Below are 18,613 nucleotides of genomic sequence, written 5' to 3' on the forward strand. Positions count from 1 at the left end.
CCGGAGGAACACTTTGGGTGCTACCAAACGTCACAACGTAACTGGGTGATTATAAAGGAGTACTACAGGTGTCTCCAAAGGTAGATGTTGGGTTGGCGTATTTCGAGATTAGGATTTGTCACTCTGAATGTCGGAGAGGTATCTCTGGGCCCTCTCGGTAATGCACATCACATAAGCCTTGCAAGCACTGCAACTAATATGTTAGTTGTAAGATGATGTATTACGGAACGAGTAAAGAGACTTGCCAGTAACGAGATTGAACTAGGTATTGGATACCGACGATCGAATCTCGGGCAAGTAACATACCGATGACAAAGGGAACAACATATGTTGTTATGCGGTCTGACCGATAAAGATCTTCGTAGAATATGTAGGAGCCAATATGGGCATCCAGGTCCCGCTATTGGTTATTGACCGGAGACGTGTCTCGGTCATGTCTACATTGTTCTTGAACCGTAGGGTCCGCACGCTTAACGTTACGATGACAGTTATTATGAGTTTATGCATTTTGATGTACCGAAGTTAGTTCGGAGTCCCGGATGTGATCACGGACATGACGAGGAGTCTCGAAATGGTCGAGACATAAAGATTGATATATTGGAAGCCTATATTTGGATATCAGAAGTGTTCCGGGTGAAATCGGGATTTTTACCGGAATACCGGGAGGTTACCGGAACCCCCCGGGAGCCATATGGGCCTTCATGGCTCTTAGTGGAAAGGAGAAAAGGGGCAGCCCATAGGTGGCCGCGCGCCCCCTTCCCCTAGTCCTATTAGGACTAGGAGAGGTGGCCGGCCCCTCTCTCTTTCCCCCTTGGAATCCTAGTTGGAATAGGTTTGGGGGGGGGAGTCCTACTCCCGGTAGGAGTAGGACTCCTCCTGGCGCGCCCTATGGCTGGCCGCACCCCTCCCCCTTGGCTCCTTTATATACAGAGGCAGGGGTACCTCTAGACACACAATTGATCCACGTGATCTTTCCTTAGCCGTGTGCGGTGCCCCCTGCCACCATATTCCACCTCGATCATATCGTTGTAGTGCTTAGGCGAAGCCCTGCGTCGGTAGTACATCAATATCGTCACCACGCCGTCGTGCTGACGGAACTCCTCCCCGAAGCTTTGCTGGATCGGAGCCCGGGGATCGTCATCGAACTGTAAGTGTGCTAAGAACTCGGAGGTGCCGGAGTAACGGTGCTTGGATCGGTCGAATCGGGAAGAAGACGTACGACTACTTCCTCTACGTTGTGTCAACGCTTCCGTTGCGATCTACAAGGGTACGTAGATCAGACTCTCCCCTCGTTGCTATGCATCACCATGATCTTGCGTGTGCGTAGGAATTTTTTTGAAATTACTATGTTCCCCAACAATAAACTCCTTGATGTACTCCCAGTCAACCCATCTCATGTCACATACAATTGGCTTCTTGTCAAGCAAAATTGTCTCATAGAAGTCTTGCTGTTCTTTGGTATGAAATCTGTAATCAACTGTAGTCCTCCTCCTCACAGCATAGGGATCAGACTGTCTCCATAATCTCAGTCCAGCATCCTTTCTAATGTGCATGTCCTCAGCCACTGGATGAGCATCATTGTTGTCTGGAATCTTGGGCTTCAGCTTTCTCAAAACAAGAGACTCATCATCCTCTTCTTCAGCTTGATGCATTGGGGCCTTGTTCTTCTCTTCTGCAGGAATGCTCCTGGTGTTCCTCTTGGGATTTGGGGGCTTCTGAGCTTGAGCTTTAGGAGCAGTTTTGGGCTTTGATGGAGCAGCCCCTGACTTGATAGTATCTCCCATAAGCTTCTGAGCTTTGGGTGCTGGTGCAGCATTCTCTTCTTCTTCCTCTTCTGACTCTCTTACCATAGTTGATTTTCCAAGAACTTTTGCTGTAGTGGTGCTTGCCCTCTTCTTTTTCTTCCCATCTCCTGCTGCTTCACCATCATCAGATTCTATGGTGAATTTCATTGTCTCTCCTGTTGCAACCTTCCTTGGCTTTGACATTGGGATTCTTCTCGCAGGTGCCTTCTTGTTCAAGCCTGGCTTTGTTGCAGCAGCTGTGCCATACTCCTTTTTCAAGACTTTCTTCTTTGAGGTGGCCTCATCCTTAACAGCCACATAGTCCTCATCCTCAGAGTCTGAGGTTCTCTTCTTCCTTGCTATAGTGGCTGCCTTGGGCAAGTTACTAGGTGTGCTCCTGCTGCCCTCATCATAGCTGCTTGAGGGATCTGAACCCTCACTCAATTGCACTTGTTCCTCAGATTTGTTCTGACTGTCACTCTAGTCAGACATCTTGGCAATCTCATTGACAGTAGACCCTGTGAATGGATGTAGATGAGGTAGAGTGGATGAGCATCACAAAGTGCAGAGTTTTTGCAAAACAGATGACTCAAAAATTTAGTTTTAGTTCTCCACAGAAAGCATTTCGGAGCTATCGATTTGTTAAACTCGGTGATACCAAGGCAATTTTTGGAGCCTAAACTAGTGAACTCGGTCAGACCGAGTCACAGTTTGGTGGCACCGAGACTGCTAGGGTTTCACAGAGAATTGATCTCGATCACACCGATGTGCAGTTTTCGGTCAGACCGAAAATGCATGTGCTATGGCCTAAGCCAAATCGGTGAGACCGATTTCTACAACTCGGTCGGTCCGAGATGAGTTTGGCGGAGACCTAAGCCTAAATTTTCAAATCAAATCTAACCTAAAGGATGTTTTCTGTGGATAGAATGTTTGCATACGCGGTAAAGATCATGGCAAAGCAATGTGCTATGAATCAGAGTTAAAGGAATAGCACACAGAGTCAAACCCATACCCTAGTTCGGCGGAGGTTCGCTCGGCGGCAACGACGGAGCAGATTTCCGTTGATGGTGATGGAAACCAGCGGCGAGAGGTCACTGGCAGCAAGGAGACGATCCGAAGACCCGAGGAGGCAGAGCAGGACACACGCGCGGGCTGATGAGTTTGAAGAAATTTCCAAAATCTCACCCGTGGGTTTATATATCCCGACCCTGTCGGTGTGACCGAGTGGAACAACTCGATGGCACTGAGATGCAGAATCGCAAGCGGTTACTGCAACTCGGTGTGACCGAAAAGTTCAAATCAGTTGCACCGAGATGGAAAACCTACATCAACTTAGTGAACTCGGTGTGACCGAAGTGGATGACTCGGTCATACCGAAATTCACAAAGAGGTTTTGGAAGTTTAAGTCTACGACGAATCGGGGACTCCGAGTGCTCCTCACACAGAGTGGTTCGAATCTGACTTGATCAAACTTTGTGATGCAGCATGAATAGAGTTTGAGACGAGAAGATCATAGATAGCTAGAGGGAGTTCTTAGGCATTCTTGTCCATCCATTTGGCAAAAAAGAAAAAAGCCAAACATTCAAATCAACAAATGATGTCCTCGAATGAGTAAAATATACAACCAACATGCTCACACAATAAAATGTCAAATGAAATATGTGCAAAAGCATGCACAAACACTCTAGCATCTATCAAACAATTGGCGATGACTAGGTCATCTATATATGAGTATGTTGACTTAGGAGTTAAATGAGAAAATTTGATCATAGGTCATACTCATCGTTTAAGCACAAGTGAGGTTACCACTTTTACATAAAGCATTGTTGTGTTCACATCATTAGAGTTGATTTAGCTCAATTGATTAGAGTAAAGCTCCCCCTAGATGTGATATCCCCCCTCAGAGGGATGAACTAACCTTGGGTTTTGTCGATGATGACTTCGTATAGGTGTCGAAGATGTGGATGCTCAACGTTTATGTAGATCGTTTGGAGCAATCCATTGGAGTGAGTTGCACTTCAATACCTACACGGATTAGTCCCACAAGGAACAAACAAGGATATCCATAGACATAGAGTGGCGTACACATAGATGATGTCCATGAAAGCATTAGGTTACCTTGTCCCTTGTCTTACCAACAAGAGGGTTTGTGACTCCTTGAACTAGTGCAAGATGTGGAAGTTGTTTGCACATGTTCTTGCCAAAAGATATGAGTGAAGTATCACTACAAGAAATACGCTCGTTTATGACAAAAAATACTGACGGTGGTTTAATTAGTCATAGATCCATGACCAAAATTCCTAAATTAGTCATGAAGAGTCTGGATGGGGCCAAACCCAATATTCTTATGACAATTCATGTCCAAAAGGTCGTTATTTGATTGCATAGAAAGGCCATAAAGATGTGAATCATGCCTACTACCTTATTTTAGCTCCGTAATGACCAAAATACATCATCATAGAAATTAGATAAGGGTGACTAGATGACAACTCAACAATTTTGTCTACGTGGCGTGCCTAATTGTCAACCATCACAGAAACTAGATGAGGGTGACTGGATGATAACTCAACTATTTTGTACGCGTGGCCTAGTTGTCAATCACCAGAGAAATAGATGAGGGCGACTGGATGACAACTTGACAATTTTGTCTACATGGCGTGCCTAGTTGTCAATTTTAACTAGCCCATCAAGATGTGGCATATGACCACTAGATAGCAAGCATGTCCTGTGGGCCTATGGGACCCACCCTAACTTGTGAGGCATACAGCTATTAAAATTAAATTAAGGTGACAAAATAGGTTTGTGCAAGACGCGAACCGTATACATTTCACTTGTCAAAGTGCCACTTATACCAGTTTGCTATTCATCCTGCACGTGTTTACCTTGCCGTTGTGATAGTTTTAACCAGACGTATATGTGATAAGTGGGCCGCCTTTGGGCCAAAACTGGACGGTAAAATCGCAGAAATCACTTGGGCCAGCTCCGTTTTTCTCAGCGACAAAAAAAAAACTAGGTCAAGTCCGTGACATAGCAACGAAAATCCCCAATCGTGTCCACATATCGGCGGCGCTGACCATCACCTGCGCCGGGCGGGCGGCGCTGCGGCCGACCATCACCTGCGCCGGGCGGGCAGCGGGCGGCGCCGCGGCCGCCCATCACCTGCGTCGGGCGGGCAGCGGGCGGCGCCGCGGCCAACCATCACCTGCGCCGCGCGGGGAGAGTGCGGCGCCGTGGCCGTCCATCACCTGCACCGATCAGGCGGCGGGCAGCGGCCGGCGGCAGAGGGCATCATCTGCGGGGTACAGAGCGGGAAACGGACGGCGTCATCTGCTGTTCTAAGTTCTGCAGTGAAAGGTTAGTGCTCTAAAGCTGCTGTTTAAGCAAACCACTCAGCACACAAGCCGTACTTGTGTGGATTTGTAGCTCCTTTAATTCTCTGGTCAGATCATTGCTATGGGGAAAAATACTCCTGGCTAGAGCAATGTGGTTTCTGTAGATCCTTTACTTGTGTCGTACTTAATAAATCATCTCAAGTGTGCAATATGCTTACCTGCCATGCATAAGCAGAACAACTGCATCTACCTGTTCTTGTTCTTTCCCATACTTCTGTAGGACAATGTGCTTTCTGTAGTTAACTTACTTCTGTAGAACAATGTGGTTTCTGTAGTTTTCTTGCTGTATGTAGCTGTAGTTTCCCTTGCTGTAGGTAGCTGTAGTTTCCCTTGCTTGTTTGTGCTAGGTACTTTGGGTCTGTGCAATTCAATTGCTAAATTGTAGCCTTTTTTGTTCATTGGCAGATGGACAGAAGTTGGATAAAAGCTAGGAAATTTTCCGAAGAATACATCAATGGAGTGAAAGAGTTCATGAATTTCGTTCGTGAAACCTATTGCCGAGGATGCTCAAATTCCCCGTGCCGCAAATGTCTCAATCGTAAACACGAACCTCAAGGGAAAGTGGAGGATCATATTCTTATTTATGGGATGTCTAGCACATATGATAGGTGGATTCATCATGGAGAACCATTAAATGTTGAAGCTGATGGAGATGCACAACATGTGGATGGAGCTATTGATATTGTGGTAGATGTTGCTGAAAAGGATGTTCGTTTGGAGGAGGAGGATCTATATGAAGATGATAGAATTCATGACATGATACAGGATCTGTATGGATCGGAGGACACGGGTAGACAGCAGTCAAAGTTTGCAAAAGTGATAGAAGAGGCAAAGTGCTCACTTTACGAAGGGTCTGAAACTTCAAGATTTTCATTTGTCGTGAAGTTACTCCACATCAAGTCTTTCTGTCGGATCTCCAATGTTGCATTTAATGCAATACTCGCGTTGTTGGCCAAGTCATTCCCGAAGTGCTCTATTCCCAAATCTTATGATGAAGCACTGAAATTTATTCGTGCATTGGGGCTAGGCTATGATTCAATCCATGTGTGCCCAAATAATTATGTCCTTTTCAGAAAACAATATGCCAACCATGACGAATGTCCGGTATGTGGTGCATCGAGATGGAAGGACTCAGATGGGAAAAAACAGATTCCGATGAAAGTATTGAGACATTTCCCATTGATCCCGAGGTTGCAGCGGATGTATTGTTCGAAGAAGTCATCAGAAGAGGTACAATGGCACAAGCTGAAAAAGAAACCCGTGGAAAATGAAATAAGTCATCCAGTTGACGGTGAAGCATGGAAAGACTTTGATAAAAAACATAGAGATTTTGCTGAAGATGCACGGAACCAGAGAATTGGCATTGGTACAGATGGGTTTAATCCGTTTGGAAAAATGAGTGCTTCCTACAGCATGTGGCCTGTATTTGTGATGCCTTATAACCTGCCACCATGGGCATGTATGGATCAGTGCAACCTCATGATAGCCTTACTTATACCCGGTCGAAATTCTCCAGGGAAGGATTTTGATTTGTTCTTGGAGCCTCTCGTCGAAGAGTTGCTTGAGCTTTGGAAGGGTGTAAGTACCTATGATGCCTTAAGTGAAAAAAAATTTAATCTACGTGCAGTAGTCCTATGGTGCATCCATGATTATCCAGGATTGAGCACTCTGTCAGGAAGAGTCACGAGTGGCTACTATGCGTGTCTGCATTGTGACAAAGATCCCTGCTCACAGGGGATAAGGAACAAGATATGTTATATTGGACTGGAAGAACTCGAATTTCTAATTACTCTAGGCAGCTACGGTAAGAAAATACTCTGAATATACTTGCTTTGTTCATCGGGATTAAGTCCCTTCTTATAAGCGATCTAACTTGGTCCTCAAGGAAAAACTAAACTGATTACAATCTGGACTCTATCTCTCTTTATCTAAACATACTCTGAAAGCTAATTGTATTCTGACTCTAACTGAAAGCTACGGGAACAGTCTCCTTGCTATTCACTCCTCCTATGGTGGTTCCTTTGCTGTATTATTGTGGGCCCTACGGCTATAAGTCTGGCCCCACATAACATCACTCCCCTCCTTGAAAAGCAGCTCATCCTCGAGCTGGATGGAAGGAAAACGAGCAATGAACTCGTCCAGCGGCTCCTAGGTTGCGTCATCTTCAGAAGTACCCACCCAGTGAACTAAGACCTGCTTGATACCACGGTGGAGGTGGCCATGAAGAACTTTGGCGGGGGCAGGTACGACACGACCATCTTCAATCTGAGGCAATCCAGGAGTAGTTGCGGGAGGATCCCCGTGGAACTTCTTGAGCAGACTGACATGAAACACGTCATGTAAACGTGTACCAACAGGAAGGGCAAGTTTGTATGCCACTGAGCCAATGCGCTCAAGTACCTGAAATGGCCCATAGAAATGAGGTGCCAACTTACCCCGCTTGTGCCCTGGTAGAGATGCTGCTGGCCGATGCTGAAGTCGAAGCCATGTCCACTCGCCAATGTCAAAGGAGAGATCGCGATGCCTACTGTCATAGTAGTGCTTGGACCGTTGTTGGGCCTGAAGTAGCCGCTCGCACACATCACGGAGGAAAGAATCACGGTCCTGAAGGGTTGTGTCAACCGCTGCCACCTTGGACGTGCCTGGGCTGTAGTCACGCAGACAAGGGGGAGAACGCCCATAAACTACTTCAAAAGGCGTAGCCTGGAGGGAGGAGTGGTATGATGTATTATAGCAGTATTCTGCCCAAGAAAGCCACTCCAGCCAACGACGCGGCCGATCTCCTGTTAAGCAACGGAGATACATAGCAATGACCTTGTTGACCACCTCAGTTTGTCCGCCAGACTGCGGATGGAAAGCTGAACTCATGTGTAGTTGAACACCTGACAATTTGAACAATTCCCGCCAAAAACCGCTGGTGAAAACAGGATCCCGATCGCTGACAATTGACTGCGGAAGACCGTGAAGGCGGACGATCCCCTCAAAGAATGCACGTGCCACTGAACTGGCGGTATAGGGATGTGTTAGCGGAATGAAGTGTGCATATTTGGAAAAGCGATCGACAATAGAGAGAATCATAGACTTGCCATGTACACACGGCAGGGCCTCCACAAAATCCATGGAAATATCAGCCCACACAGTGGAGGGAACCGTCAAGGACTGAAGAAGGCCATCAGGGTGAAGGGTCTCCGTCTTGTTGCGTTGGCAAATGGAACAAGTACGCACCAGATCAGCAATGAGGCGACGATCACCCGACACATGGAAGTCGGCACGGAGGCGCTGGAGTGTCTTCTGCACACCCTCATGAGCCGCGTGGGCGTATTTGAGGATTGCAACCAATATCGGGGATGTCTCTAGAACATGAACGCGACGACCATGGAGAATCAAGTCATCGACACAACTCCATGGGGCAGCTAGCTCGCCTGCTAATATACTTTCACGCATGGCTGAGAGCTCGGGGGAGGCGCTGATCTCCTGCCTTATATCATCAAAGATGGAAAACAGAGGCAGCGACAACGCAAAAATCATTGGAGAAGCATCGGCGTCACGACGGGACAAGGCGTCGGCGACGATATTCAGGCGACCCGGCCGGTATTCGACAATGAAGTCAAATCCGAACAGCTTGCTAACCCATTGGTGCTGCGGGATCGTCGAGAGTCGTTGGTCGAGGAGAAACTTCAAGCTGTAGTGGTCAGTGCGAACGGTGAAAGCACGACCCCATAGGTACGGACGCCAATGGCGGACAGCCTGAACCAGGCCAATGAGCTCCCTCTCATATGCAGCTAGCTTAGCATGACGAGGAGCGATGGGACGGCTGAAGAAGGCCTGGGGACCAACGCCTTGATGAAGGACAACACCGAATCCTGTACCGGAGGCGTCACATTCAACGATGCAGCGAATGTTAAAGTCGGGCATATGCAGCACTGGACCCTTGCCGAGGGCATGTTTGAGCTCTTGAAAGGCGTGCTCAGCGTCGGTACACCTGCAGAATCCGTCCTTAGTGTGTAGGCGCGTAAGTGGCGCGACAATCAGCCCAAAGTCCTTGATGAATTTGCGATAGTAGCCAGCAAGACCGAGAAAACCACGCAAGGCACGAACTGAACGTGGAGTTGGCCAATCAGCCACTGCACGCACCTTGTCTGCGTCCATGGCCACCCCATCAGCAGAGATCACATGGCCAGGTAAGCCACACTTTGGGTGCCGAATGTGCACTTGTTGCGCTTGAGGAAAAAAACATGTTGCCGCAAGACCTGAAAGACAAGACGAAGATGGCGTAGGTGCTCCGACCTTGATGAGCTATAAATCAATATGTCATCAAAAAAAACGAGGACAAAGCAGCAAAGGAATGGACGCAAGACATCATTCATGAGAGTCTGGAATGTTGCTGGTGCATTGGTTAAGCCAAAAGGCATAACTAGAAACTCGTAGTGGCCGTCGTGAGTGCGGAAAGCCGTCTTGGCGACATCATCCGGGTGCATGCGCATTTGATGGTATCCCGAGCGCAGGTCAAGCTTGGTGAAGAACCTAGCACCATGGAGTTCATCGAGCAACTCGTCAACCACCGGAATGGGAAATTTATCTTTGACAGTCTGCTCATTCAGAGCCCGGTAGTCGACACAAAACCGCCAGGAGCCATCATGTTTCTTGACCAGAAGCACTGGTGAAGAAAACGCAGAGTCACTGATGCGAATAAGGCCCCGCTTGAGCATATCGGCACACTGTCGCTCAAGCTCATCCTTCTGCAACTGCGCATACCGGTATGGACGCACGACCACAGGTGTGGCATCGGGAAGTAGACGAATGCGGTGATCACGGGTCCTTGATGGAGGAAGCGTCATAGGAGAGGCGAAGAGGTCGGCGAACTCGTCAAGCATATCATCCATGAGTCCCGAATCCTGGCTCAAAAGCGTACGCACGGCTGGAGGCTCCGGTGCGTCGAGCCCAGACCACGTGACATGGGTGCCATGGAGGTGAAAGGATATAGAAAGGTGATCAAAGTCCCAGAGTATGTGCCCGAGCTTTCGAAGCCAGCCGACGCCTAGAACAATGTCAAAGCCACCGAGCGGAATGGCGAAACAGTCGGTGTGAAATGTCAAGCCTTCAATCTGTAGTGGAATGTCACGACACAGTCCTGAACTGGTGACCTGGTCACCGTTGGCTACCATCACCCGGAGGCCAGGGCGTGACTCGGCAGTAAGGCTGGCATGCAGTAGAGCAGTTGAGTCGATGAAGTTGTGCGTTGATCCTGTATCCAACAAGGCCGTGAATTACTTGTCCCCAATACGAACATGCAATTGCATAGTATCCGTTGCTCGAATGCTCCAGAGTCCTGTAATGGCGCAAAGAGACACTTGAGGTGATTCTGATGTATCCTCATTGCAAAGGTCATCTGGAGCGAAGTCGTCGAGCTCAATGAAGAATAGCCTGGCGCACCGGTGGCCTGGGACATAAGGCTCGTCACAGTTGTAGCAAAGGCCTTTACGACGTCGTTCAGCCATCTCGGTTGGAGTGAGACGGGGAAGCGCCCGAGTCGGCGGTGGGGCTGGTGGAGCCGGAGTGGCTGATGCCAGAGACGGGGCAGGGGCAATACTAGGCACGGAAGGCCTGGTAGCAGGTGCAGGCGCTGCTGCACGAGTCCAAGGAGGTCGAGACCGGGTCGTCGAAGAAGGAGCAAGATGGCGTTGCTCGTATGCTTTGGCGAAGGCAATAGCAGAGTGGAGATCCACAGGCTGTTGAAGTTCGATGTCTTGGCGAAGGCCCTCAGGCAATCCCGCGGTGTACAGGAACCGTTGCTGGCCTGGCGACAAAGGCTCATTGTTACGACAGAGAAGCGCCAAGAACTTGCTGCTGTAGTTGGCGACCGAGGTGGTGAATGATAGCTGGGCTAATTCACCAAGAGGATTGGCACGAAGAGATGGCCCAAACTGGACATGGCAAGCCTCCTTGAATTGCTCCCATGTCGGCATGCCATAGTCACGCTCCAACTGCAAGTACCAAAATTGAGCGTCGCCCATGAGGTGGTAAGCTGCTGTCCAAACTTTGTCAACCTCGTGCGTGCGCTGACCCTAAAAAAATTGGTCGCACCGGTTGAGCCAACCGAGTGGATCGATGGAGCCATCATATGTGGGAAAATCCAGTTTGTGGAAGTGAGGAACACCCAAACCCGAGTTAGAGCCGGAGCCAATAGGAGTATACGGGAGTGGTTGGAGGGAAATTAGAGGAGATGCATTGTTATGGGCTGAGTGGAGGGTGGCTGCCGGCCATGAAAGGGGTTGCTGGTGGTAATTTGGTGGAGGAACATGCTGCTGTGGAACATGGTGCTGTGGTGGCAGCAGCTGGTGGTACGCGGGAATATGGTAGGAGGTGGGTTGTGCGGCTGGGAGGTGGGTTGCAGCAGCCTGGGTGGGGGAAGTGGTTGGCTGGGACGTCTGGGAAGGCAGGATTTGACTCGCGGTGGGCTGGAAGCTGGCAGGGGAGTCGGTGCTGATCGAGCCTGCAGATGCGCCAAGTAAGACCCCCGCCATTGTCAGGCCCTGTGTTGGGGGCAGAGAAGGACGCACCAACAAATCCCATGTGTCCGCCCGAGTTGAGAGAAGCGAGCTGCCGCGGATCTGGCGAAAACGGCGGTGCCACTAACCGGTGTTCGAGCGCCGTGAGACGCTTGTTTACCTCGGCGAGGGCAGTCCTCTCTTCCTGGCGCTGCGTTTGCTCCGCTTGGCGCTGCACCTGATCCTCCGTTCGCTGGGCCACGAAGGCTTTGAGTGGATCAGCGATTTCTTTGATCTGACCAATGGCGTCCGCGTCGATGACATCGTCCCCAGGCATTGTAGATGTATCTGATACCAAATTGGAAGAACTCGAATTTCTAATTACTCTAGGCAGCTACGGTAAGAAAATACTCTGAATAGACTTGCTTTATTCATCGGGATTAAGTCCCTTCTTATCAGCGATCTAACTTGGTCCTCAAGGAAAAACTAAACTGATTACAATCTGGACTCTATCTCTCTTTATCTAGACATACTCTGAAAGCTAATTGTATTCTGACTCTAACTGAAAGCTACGGGAACAGTCTCCCTGCTATTCACTCCTCCTATGGTGGTTCCTTTGCTGTATTATTGTGGGCCCTACGGCTATAAGTCTGGCCCAACATAACATGGACATCGTCGTTTTCTTCCTCGAGCGCATCGCTGGCGAAGAAGCAAAGCTTTCAATGGTAAGAGTGAAAACCGTGACAAGCCAGAGGAATTCAGTACAGAAGAGCTGCTGCTGCAATAGGAGAATGTCAAAGATGTAAGACCAGGAAACCATCCTCAAAACAAGAAAAGAAAGCGTAAAGATGCTGGTCAATGCTGGAAACAGAGGGTTTGTTTGTGGGACCTTCCATACTGGATAGATTTGAAACTGAGGCATAATCTTGATGTAATGCACATCGAGAAAAACATATGTGACAACCTGCTTGGGACATTTCTAAACATTGATGGTAAGACAAAGGATACGGCTAATGCTAGGCTTGATTTGGAAGACATGGGCATAAGACCAGATTTACACCTCGACCGTGATGAGGATGGAAATCCAGTTGGTTTGCCAGAAGCATGGTACACAATGACAAAAGAATAGAAGCTTGCATTCTGTGAATTTATAAGACAAGTTAGATTTCCAGATGGGTATGCTGCTAACTTAGCAAAATGTGTTAGTCCCGATGGATGCAAGCTTCAATCACTGAAAACACATGATTGCCATATCCTCCTCCAAAGACTTATACCAGTTGGTATCCGTGGAATCATGGATAAGGAGATATATGAAGCTGTCGCTGATTTGGGAAATTTTTTTAGAGAGTTGTGTTGCAAAACTTTGAAGCTAGATGTTTTAGAAAGACTTAAGGAAGAAATCCCAGTTATTCTTTGCAAACTCGAGAAATTTTTTCCTCCAGCTTTCTTTGATGTCATGGTGCATCTAGCCGTTCATTTACCGGATGAGGCAATTCTTAGAGGCCCGGTGCAGTACGGATGGATGTATCCAATTGAGAGAAGGCTACTTACTTGTAAGCGTTATGTGAGGAACATGGCCAGACCTGAAGGATCGATTGCAGAAGAATAGGCGCCACCATCTCAAGAAGAAGCATTTTGACAATGTACCGGCCAATCTAGTGAGTGTCAAATCTCCTGATAAGAATGTGACAGATGCGGAGTGGCAAAGGTTGGTCAAGATGTGGTCTACCCCAAGGCAAAAGGTATTCATACTGTAGTTCTATGTGAAGGAGTTCATTGTGTCTATGTTTACCATTGTGCTTGTTTTATCTTGCCATGTTCATACGGTAGCTATTTAGCTGGTATAATAATGCGTTGATTGTCATCATACTTGGTCATTGAACAGACTCAGAAAAACACATGATGTTTGAAGATAGATATGTTGTCTTTATCTCTACCTTTCTTTACTAAACATCAGTTGTGCTGCTTGAAGAGATGATGATAACATTGTTTGCATGCTATTATGGCTGCATACACTTTTGAACTGCAACTTGGATTGCAATCTGTAGGAGCCTTTATGGTTGCCCCATTAATTCTCATGTTTCTTTTTCCATGGTAGGAAACCTGTCAGTCGAACAAGGAGAACCGTTCCAAAGTTAAGTTCCATTAGAAAACTGGTTCTCGCCCGTACATTTCCCATGTGCATGCTTTGGTAAGGATCTCTCATGTTATCATTTGCTACTATAGTGATTCTTTCAATTGTTTCTTATTGTTCCATTTTGTCATGAACAATTTTAGAAAGAGGCTCGTAAGGGTGAAGAGTTGACTCGGTTTGATCTATTCAAGGAGTGCCACAATGGCAAGAAGACTGGTTTCTCTGAGCCAGTTAAGAAGGCGATAGTAAGTTTCTAGTATTCTTTTTCGTGTTGATGAGGCTTGTTTACCTCATCCTTGTTACACTTGATTACATTATATGACTTTGCTTGACGGATTTGATAGAGATGGTTTTTTCAAAGTAGTACCATATATGATTCATGTTTTGTTATAGTTTGTTTGTCCGAGTCCTTTGTTTCATTGCATTGCATATTCATTTTGGTACTAGAAATGCGACAATATTCAGGCAATTTTAGTTCTTGTTGCAGTCCAGCAGGTATTGCTTGTCGTTGGACATTGTTAATTAAGAGAGAGCGTTGTATGCTCTTTGATTATTTGTCTAGTGATTGCCTGAAGCATCTATCTTCCCATCTTTTGGAGTGGAGAAACTCTGTCATTTCATATATGATCTGAATGAAATGTTTAGGACTTGTGGAAGTGGATTTCTCTGATACTGTATACTGTACTAAAGAAACAACATATGTGCTCCTGAAACGTACTACATTCTTCTCTCCTCCATGTTCCCATTTAAGCTAAACAGAGGTGCACATAGTTGCCTAATTTAAATTTCAATAATGGTTTGTTGTGTATGCTTACCTGTTTTATAAATAACTTGCAAAAAAAGTGATTCCCAAGGATGATTAATTCTGCTTGCCTGCTTCAAAGTTTTCAAATAACTAGTTAATTAGTAGCATGGAGACTAGATTATTACTTAGTCAACATTCTTGAGTAGTTTGCTTATAAAGTTTCCTAGTTATTTAGAACCAACTACAATGACATGTGGGTACATCTTTCTTTAAATGTCCGGCTGACATGGAAAAAGCTATGGAACAAGGGGTACCAGAAGGTGGAGAACCAAAGAATGTTGCTGCTTTTGTTGCTGACATTCTTACTAAAGAATGTCCCTCCAGCACATTCCTTCAAAATGTTGGCTTTGAGTCGAGCTCCAAGAAGAAGGTCAATAGATCTGCAGCTGCTTTGGATGCTCATGTACAAGAACTAGAGTACAAGCTTGAGAAGGAGAGGCGAGCCGCTGAGTTGATGCGAGAGGAGCTTGTTGAGGTCAAGAAGAAATCAGAGGAGACAGAAGCTGCACGTGCCGCAGAGTATCAGTTGTTACTGCAAAGAGTTGAGGCCACCGATGCTAGGGTTGCAGCAAGTGATGCTAGATTTGCGCGTCTCATGGATCTGTTCAAAGGTAAAATAGTTTAGTACGACGTGGTTGATGTTGGCGTTGGGACTTTTGATGTTGAGTTGTTTGGACCTGGGGTTGATGAGTTTCTTTGACTGGACATGTGAACCACAATATGGACCAGAGATTGGCTGTGGTTTGATGAGGTTGTGTTTTGGTTGGTGCATCTTATGAACATGGTGTACTGATACTAAGCTACTGGCTATGTTATTTTGGTTGGTGCATCTTATGAACTTGTGGTGTAATGATACTGTTGGGCCTAAGTTAATGAAATCTTGGAGAATTGTATTATTATTATCTTTTTATTCTCCTGTATTGGTTGACTGCCAAACTGTGCAATGAATTTTTTTGAGCTGCTGTTGGTTATTGGCTGGACCGAAAATACTAAATTGTATGAGTGGGCTGGCTCGTCTCAAGGCCCAATGTAGTTTTTTTGATAGAAAAAAGATTCAATATATTTTTTTGGGTAGAGAAAAGGGCTGGCCCAATTAATGGTAGATTGAATAAATGGACTGCACATTGCTTGAGCCCAAGAACTAACATTAATAGGCTGTGGCCCAAAAGTAAATGTAAAAATGGGCTAAATTATTGGGCTCAGCCCATTAAAACAACTGATTTGGATTGATCCTACATGGCATCCACGTCATCATTTTTGCCACGTCAGTGCCACGTTGGTTCAGCCACATCAGATCCTACGTGGCCTAGGCTCATTAGTAATGACCATAATTTTGGTCAAAGATTTAGCGACCAAAATTTTGGTGAAGGGTGGCCATGACAAAAATTCCAAAAAAGGTCACGTTTGTTCGTTCTTGACGTCCCACTGTTGACCTTCCAATTTGGTCAAAAAAGGTCAATAAACGAAAGCAATGACGAAATAACGACCAAAATGGGGAGTCATAATTGACCGTATTTCTTGTAGTGTATGTTGGCGGAGTCATCCTCAAGAACTCTCTAGTTCTTCTTCTTCGGGATCCACACCATCTTTATAGGAATCCGTGGAGTTGTAGTCGTACTTGATGTAGTAGAACTTGATGTAGTCTTGGGAACCCACTTGACGAAGGCCTTGGGAGCTTCTTCAAATGCATCAATCTCCTCTTGGAGCTTGTCCTTGCCTTTTTGCTTGTGGTCTTGTGGTGGAATATCATCTTGAGCTTGTGTTCCTTGGAAAAAGTAGGATCATACTTCTCTTGTTGAGGAACAAACTTTGTCTTGGGGTATTGATCTTCTTCCCACTCAACTTCATTGGCATTGAACTTTCGTTCAAAACCAACACCTTGATTCTTCCGGTGTCTTCCTTGCTTGCGTACAATTTCCTCAAATTGCTTACTTCCGGCAAGACACTTGTAAACACCCTTCTCTATAATTCCCTTCAATAAGCTATTTTCTTGCTTAAGTGTAACTTGGCTAAGAGAATCATTAGTGGAATCAAGATTGTTGAGTATAATGTTTATTAGGAAAGACGAGATAGACTAGGATTTGTTCTGGCTTGTCTTGTACTCCAAGTAGATGATTGTACTCCTATATATATGCCCACGAGGCTCAAGCAATACATAACAACTATTCTACCAATCTCCCTTTCTCCCTTCTAACATGGTATCTATCGCAAGTCGATCCTAAACCCTAGCCGCCGCCGCTTCCGCACCCGCGCGCCGCCCCCGGGGCGGTCGGCCTCCATGACCGCCGCCGGGGGCCGCGCCGCCCGTACCTAGGGTTCATCCGCCGGCCGTGTTGGCCGGTTGCCCTAGAGAGTCTTTTTCCCGATCCCTTGATCCGAGTTTTCTCTCTCTCTCGCCGGTCGCTTTGATCGGCATCTTTTTTTTGGTTTTCCGATCTATTCTTGATCGGTTTGCGTCGCCCACCGCCGCCGTCGACCCTGAGCGCCTCTACTCCGACCCCGGCGCGACCAGCTGGCCTATCCTCCGACCTGGCGGCCACGCGCGTCTAGGCGGCCCGTCAGGGCTAGCCGTGGTCCGCGTGTCGGTCCGCCCGTCGCCGTGCGCCGGCCGTCACCGCCCTGCTCTGGCCGGGACACCTGCATCGCCCCGACCTGCGGCCTCGCGCCATGCGACGGCCAATCATAGTCGTCGCTCGCGCGCCGGCCCACCCATCGATCCACATCACCCGCCTTCGCCGCGTCTGCACGGCAGCCCGGAGGTCTACCTCGCCGGCCTCATCCTCGGCTGCATCGGGACGGCTGCGTCAGGCTCGACGGCTGCCTTAACTCGGGCGCCGCTACTCCGTTGGTCGCTCGGGCCTCGCTGCTCGGGCGCCGGCGTTGCTTTGGCAGCCCGGGTGCCGGTGCTGAAAAGCTCGTCCGCACGATGTCTCACGCCGTCCGTCGTCGCCGGCTTCATCTCGGACTCCGCCGCCACCACGCCTCCATCGAGCGGCATCCCCTACCTCGCGCGCGATTGGCTTGATCACCCGCTCGCCGCCGCTCGCCGCCTCATCTACGCCGCGCGACCGACCTGGCCCATCAGTTACGCGCGCCTCCACAGGTCCCATGAAAATCGTCCCCGAGTTTAGCGCGCCTCTCCACCGATAGAGCATCGGGCTGCCGCTGCGTCGCCCCGTCGGGCCGCAGCGTCGCTGCCTGTGGTTCTCCTCGCGGCCGCATTGACTCATGCATCGCCGCTGTGTCGCCCCTTCGGGCCGTAGTGCCGCGATACGCGGTTCCCGCCGCCGCCCCGAGGCCGTCCCCGCGGCTGCACCGACTCGCGAACCGCCGTTGCGTCGCCCCTTCGGGCCGCAGCGTCGCGGCCCGCGGTCCCCGCCGCCGCCCCGAGGTCTTGCCGCTGTCGCCTCGACCCGCCTGCCGCCACTACGTCGCCCCTTTGGGCCACAGCACCGCGGCCCGTGGTCCACTCCGCCGTCACCACGCGTCGACCTCTCGTGGTATGCGCCGCGCCGTCTTCCTTGGCGCGGGGATGTCACCGTCGGCGCCGGTCTTCGTCACACTGTCAGGGTTCTTCGCCTACTTCGAGCACCGTCGCCGCACTCCTAACCTAGCCGCTGCCGCCGCCGTCAAGCCGCCGCTGCTGCTCTTCTTTGGCCGCTGCCGCCCTTCGTAGCCGCCGCCGCCGCCCGTCCATCCCCTTTGTCTTCGTCCAAGCACCAGCCCGTCGCCAGCGTCGCCGTCATCTACCCCGACCACTTCGTCTACTCCGACCACCATTGGTGACATCGGCCCCGCGCCGATGGACGCCACAATCGTTGTCGAGTTCTTCTTTGCCGGCCCCTACGACTTCTCCGACATGACGTACAGCTCGTGCAGGTCCCTCGTCTACGCATGCCCGGTGCTGGCAACACTGATGCGTGCCTTCATCCATGACGTGTCCCTGGGCCTGGCAAGCCTGGTCGGTGCTTCTCAACTTCGTCTTCCTCCGTCTACGCATGCCCGGTGCT

General features: G+C 48.7%; 1 protein-coding gene across 5 annotated transcripts; it reads left to right on the forward strand.

Moving 5' to 3' along the window:
* The first annotated feature begins 4,810 nt into the window (after positions 1-4,810).
* Positions 4,811-15,511, forward strand: LOC123105480 (uncharacterized). Of its 5 annotated transcripts, XM_044527559.1 has the most exons (6): positions 4,811-5,138; positions 5,582-6,980; positions 7,271-13,406; positions 13,763-13,855; positions 13,942-14,043; positions 14,840-15,511. In XM_044527559.1, exons 2-3 carry the CDS (start codon positions 5,582-5,584, stop codon positions 7,306-7,308), a joined length of 1,437 nt encoding a protein of 478 aa, XP_044383494.1. In that variant the 5' UTR covers positions 4,811-5,138; the 3' UTR covers positions 7,309-13,406; positions 13,763-13,855; positions 13,942-14,043; positions 14,840-15,511. The 5 variants fall into 5 exon arrangements, with proteins under 5 accessions (XP_044383494.1, XP_044383493.1, XP_044383491.1 ...); XM_044527558.1 differs by having other exon boundaries at positions 13,942-15,511; XM_044527556.1 differs by lacking the exon at positions 7,271-13,406.
* Positions 15,512-18,613: the final 3,102 nt, after the last annotated feature.

This window comes from Triticum aestivum, chromosome 5A (assembly GCF_018294505.1).
Source record: "Triticum aestivum cultivar Chinese Spring chromosome 5A, IWGSC CS RefSeq v2.1, whole genome shotgun sequence".
NCBI classification, from domain to species: Eukaryota; Viridiplantae; Streptophyta; class Magnoliopsida; order Poales; family Poaceae; genus Triticum; species Triticum aestivum.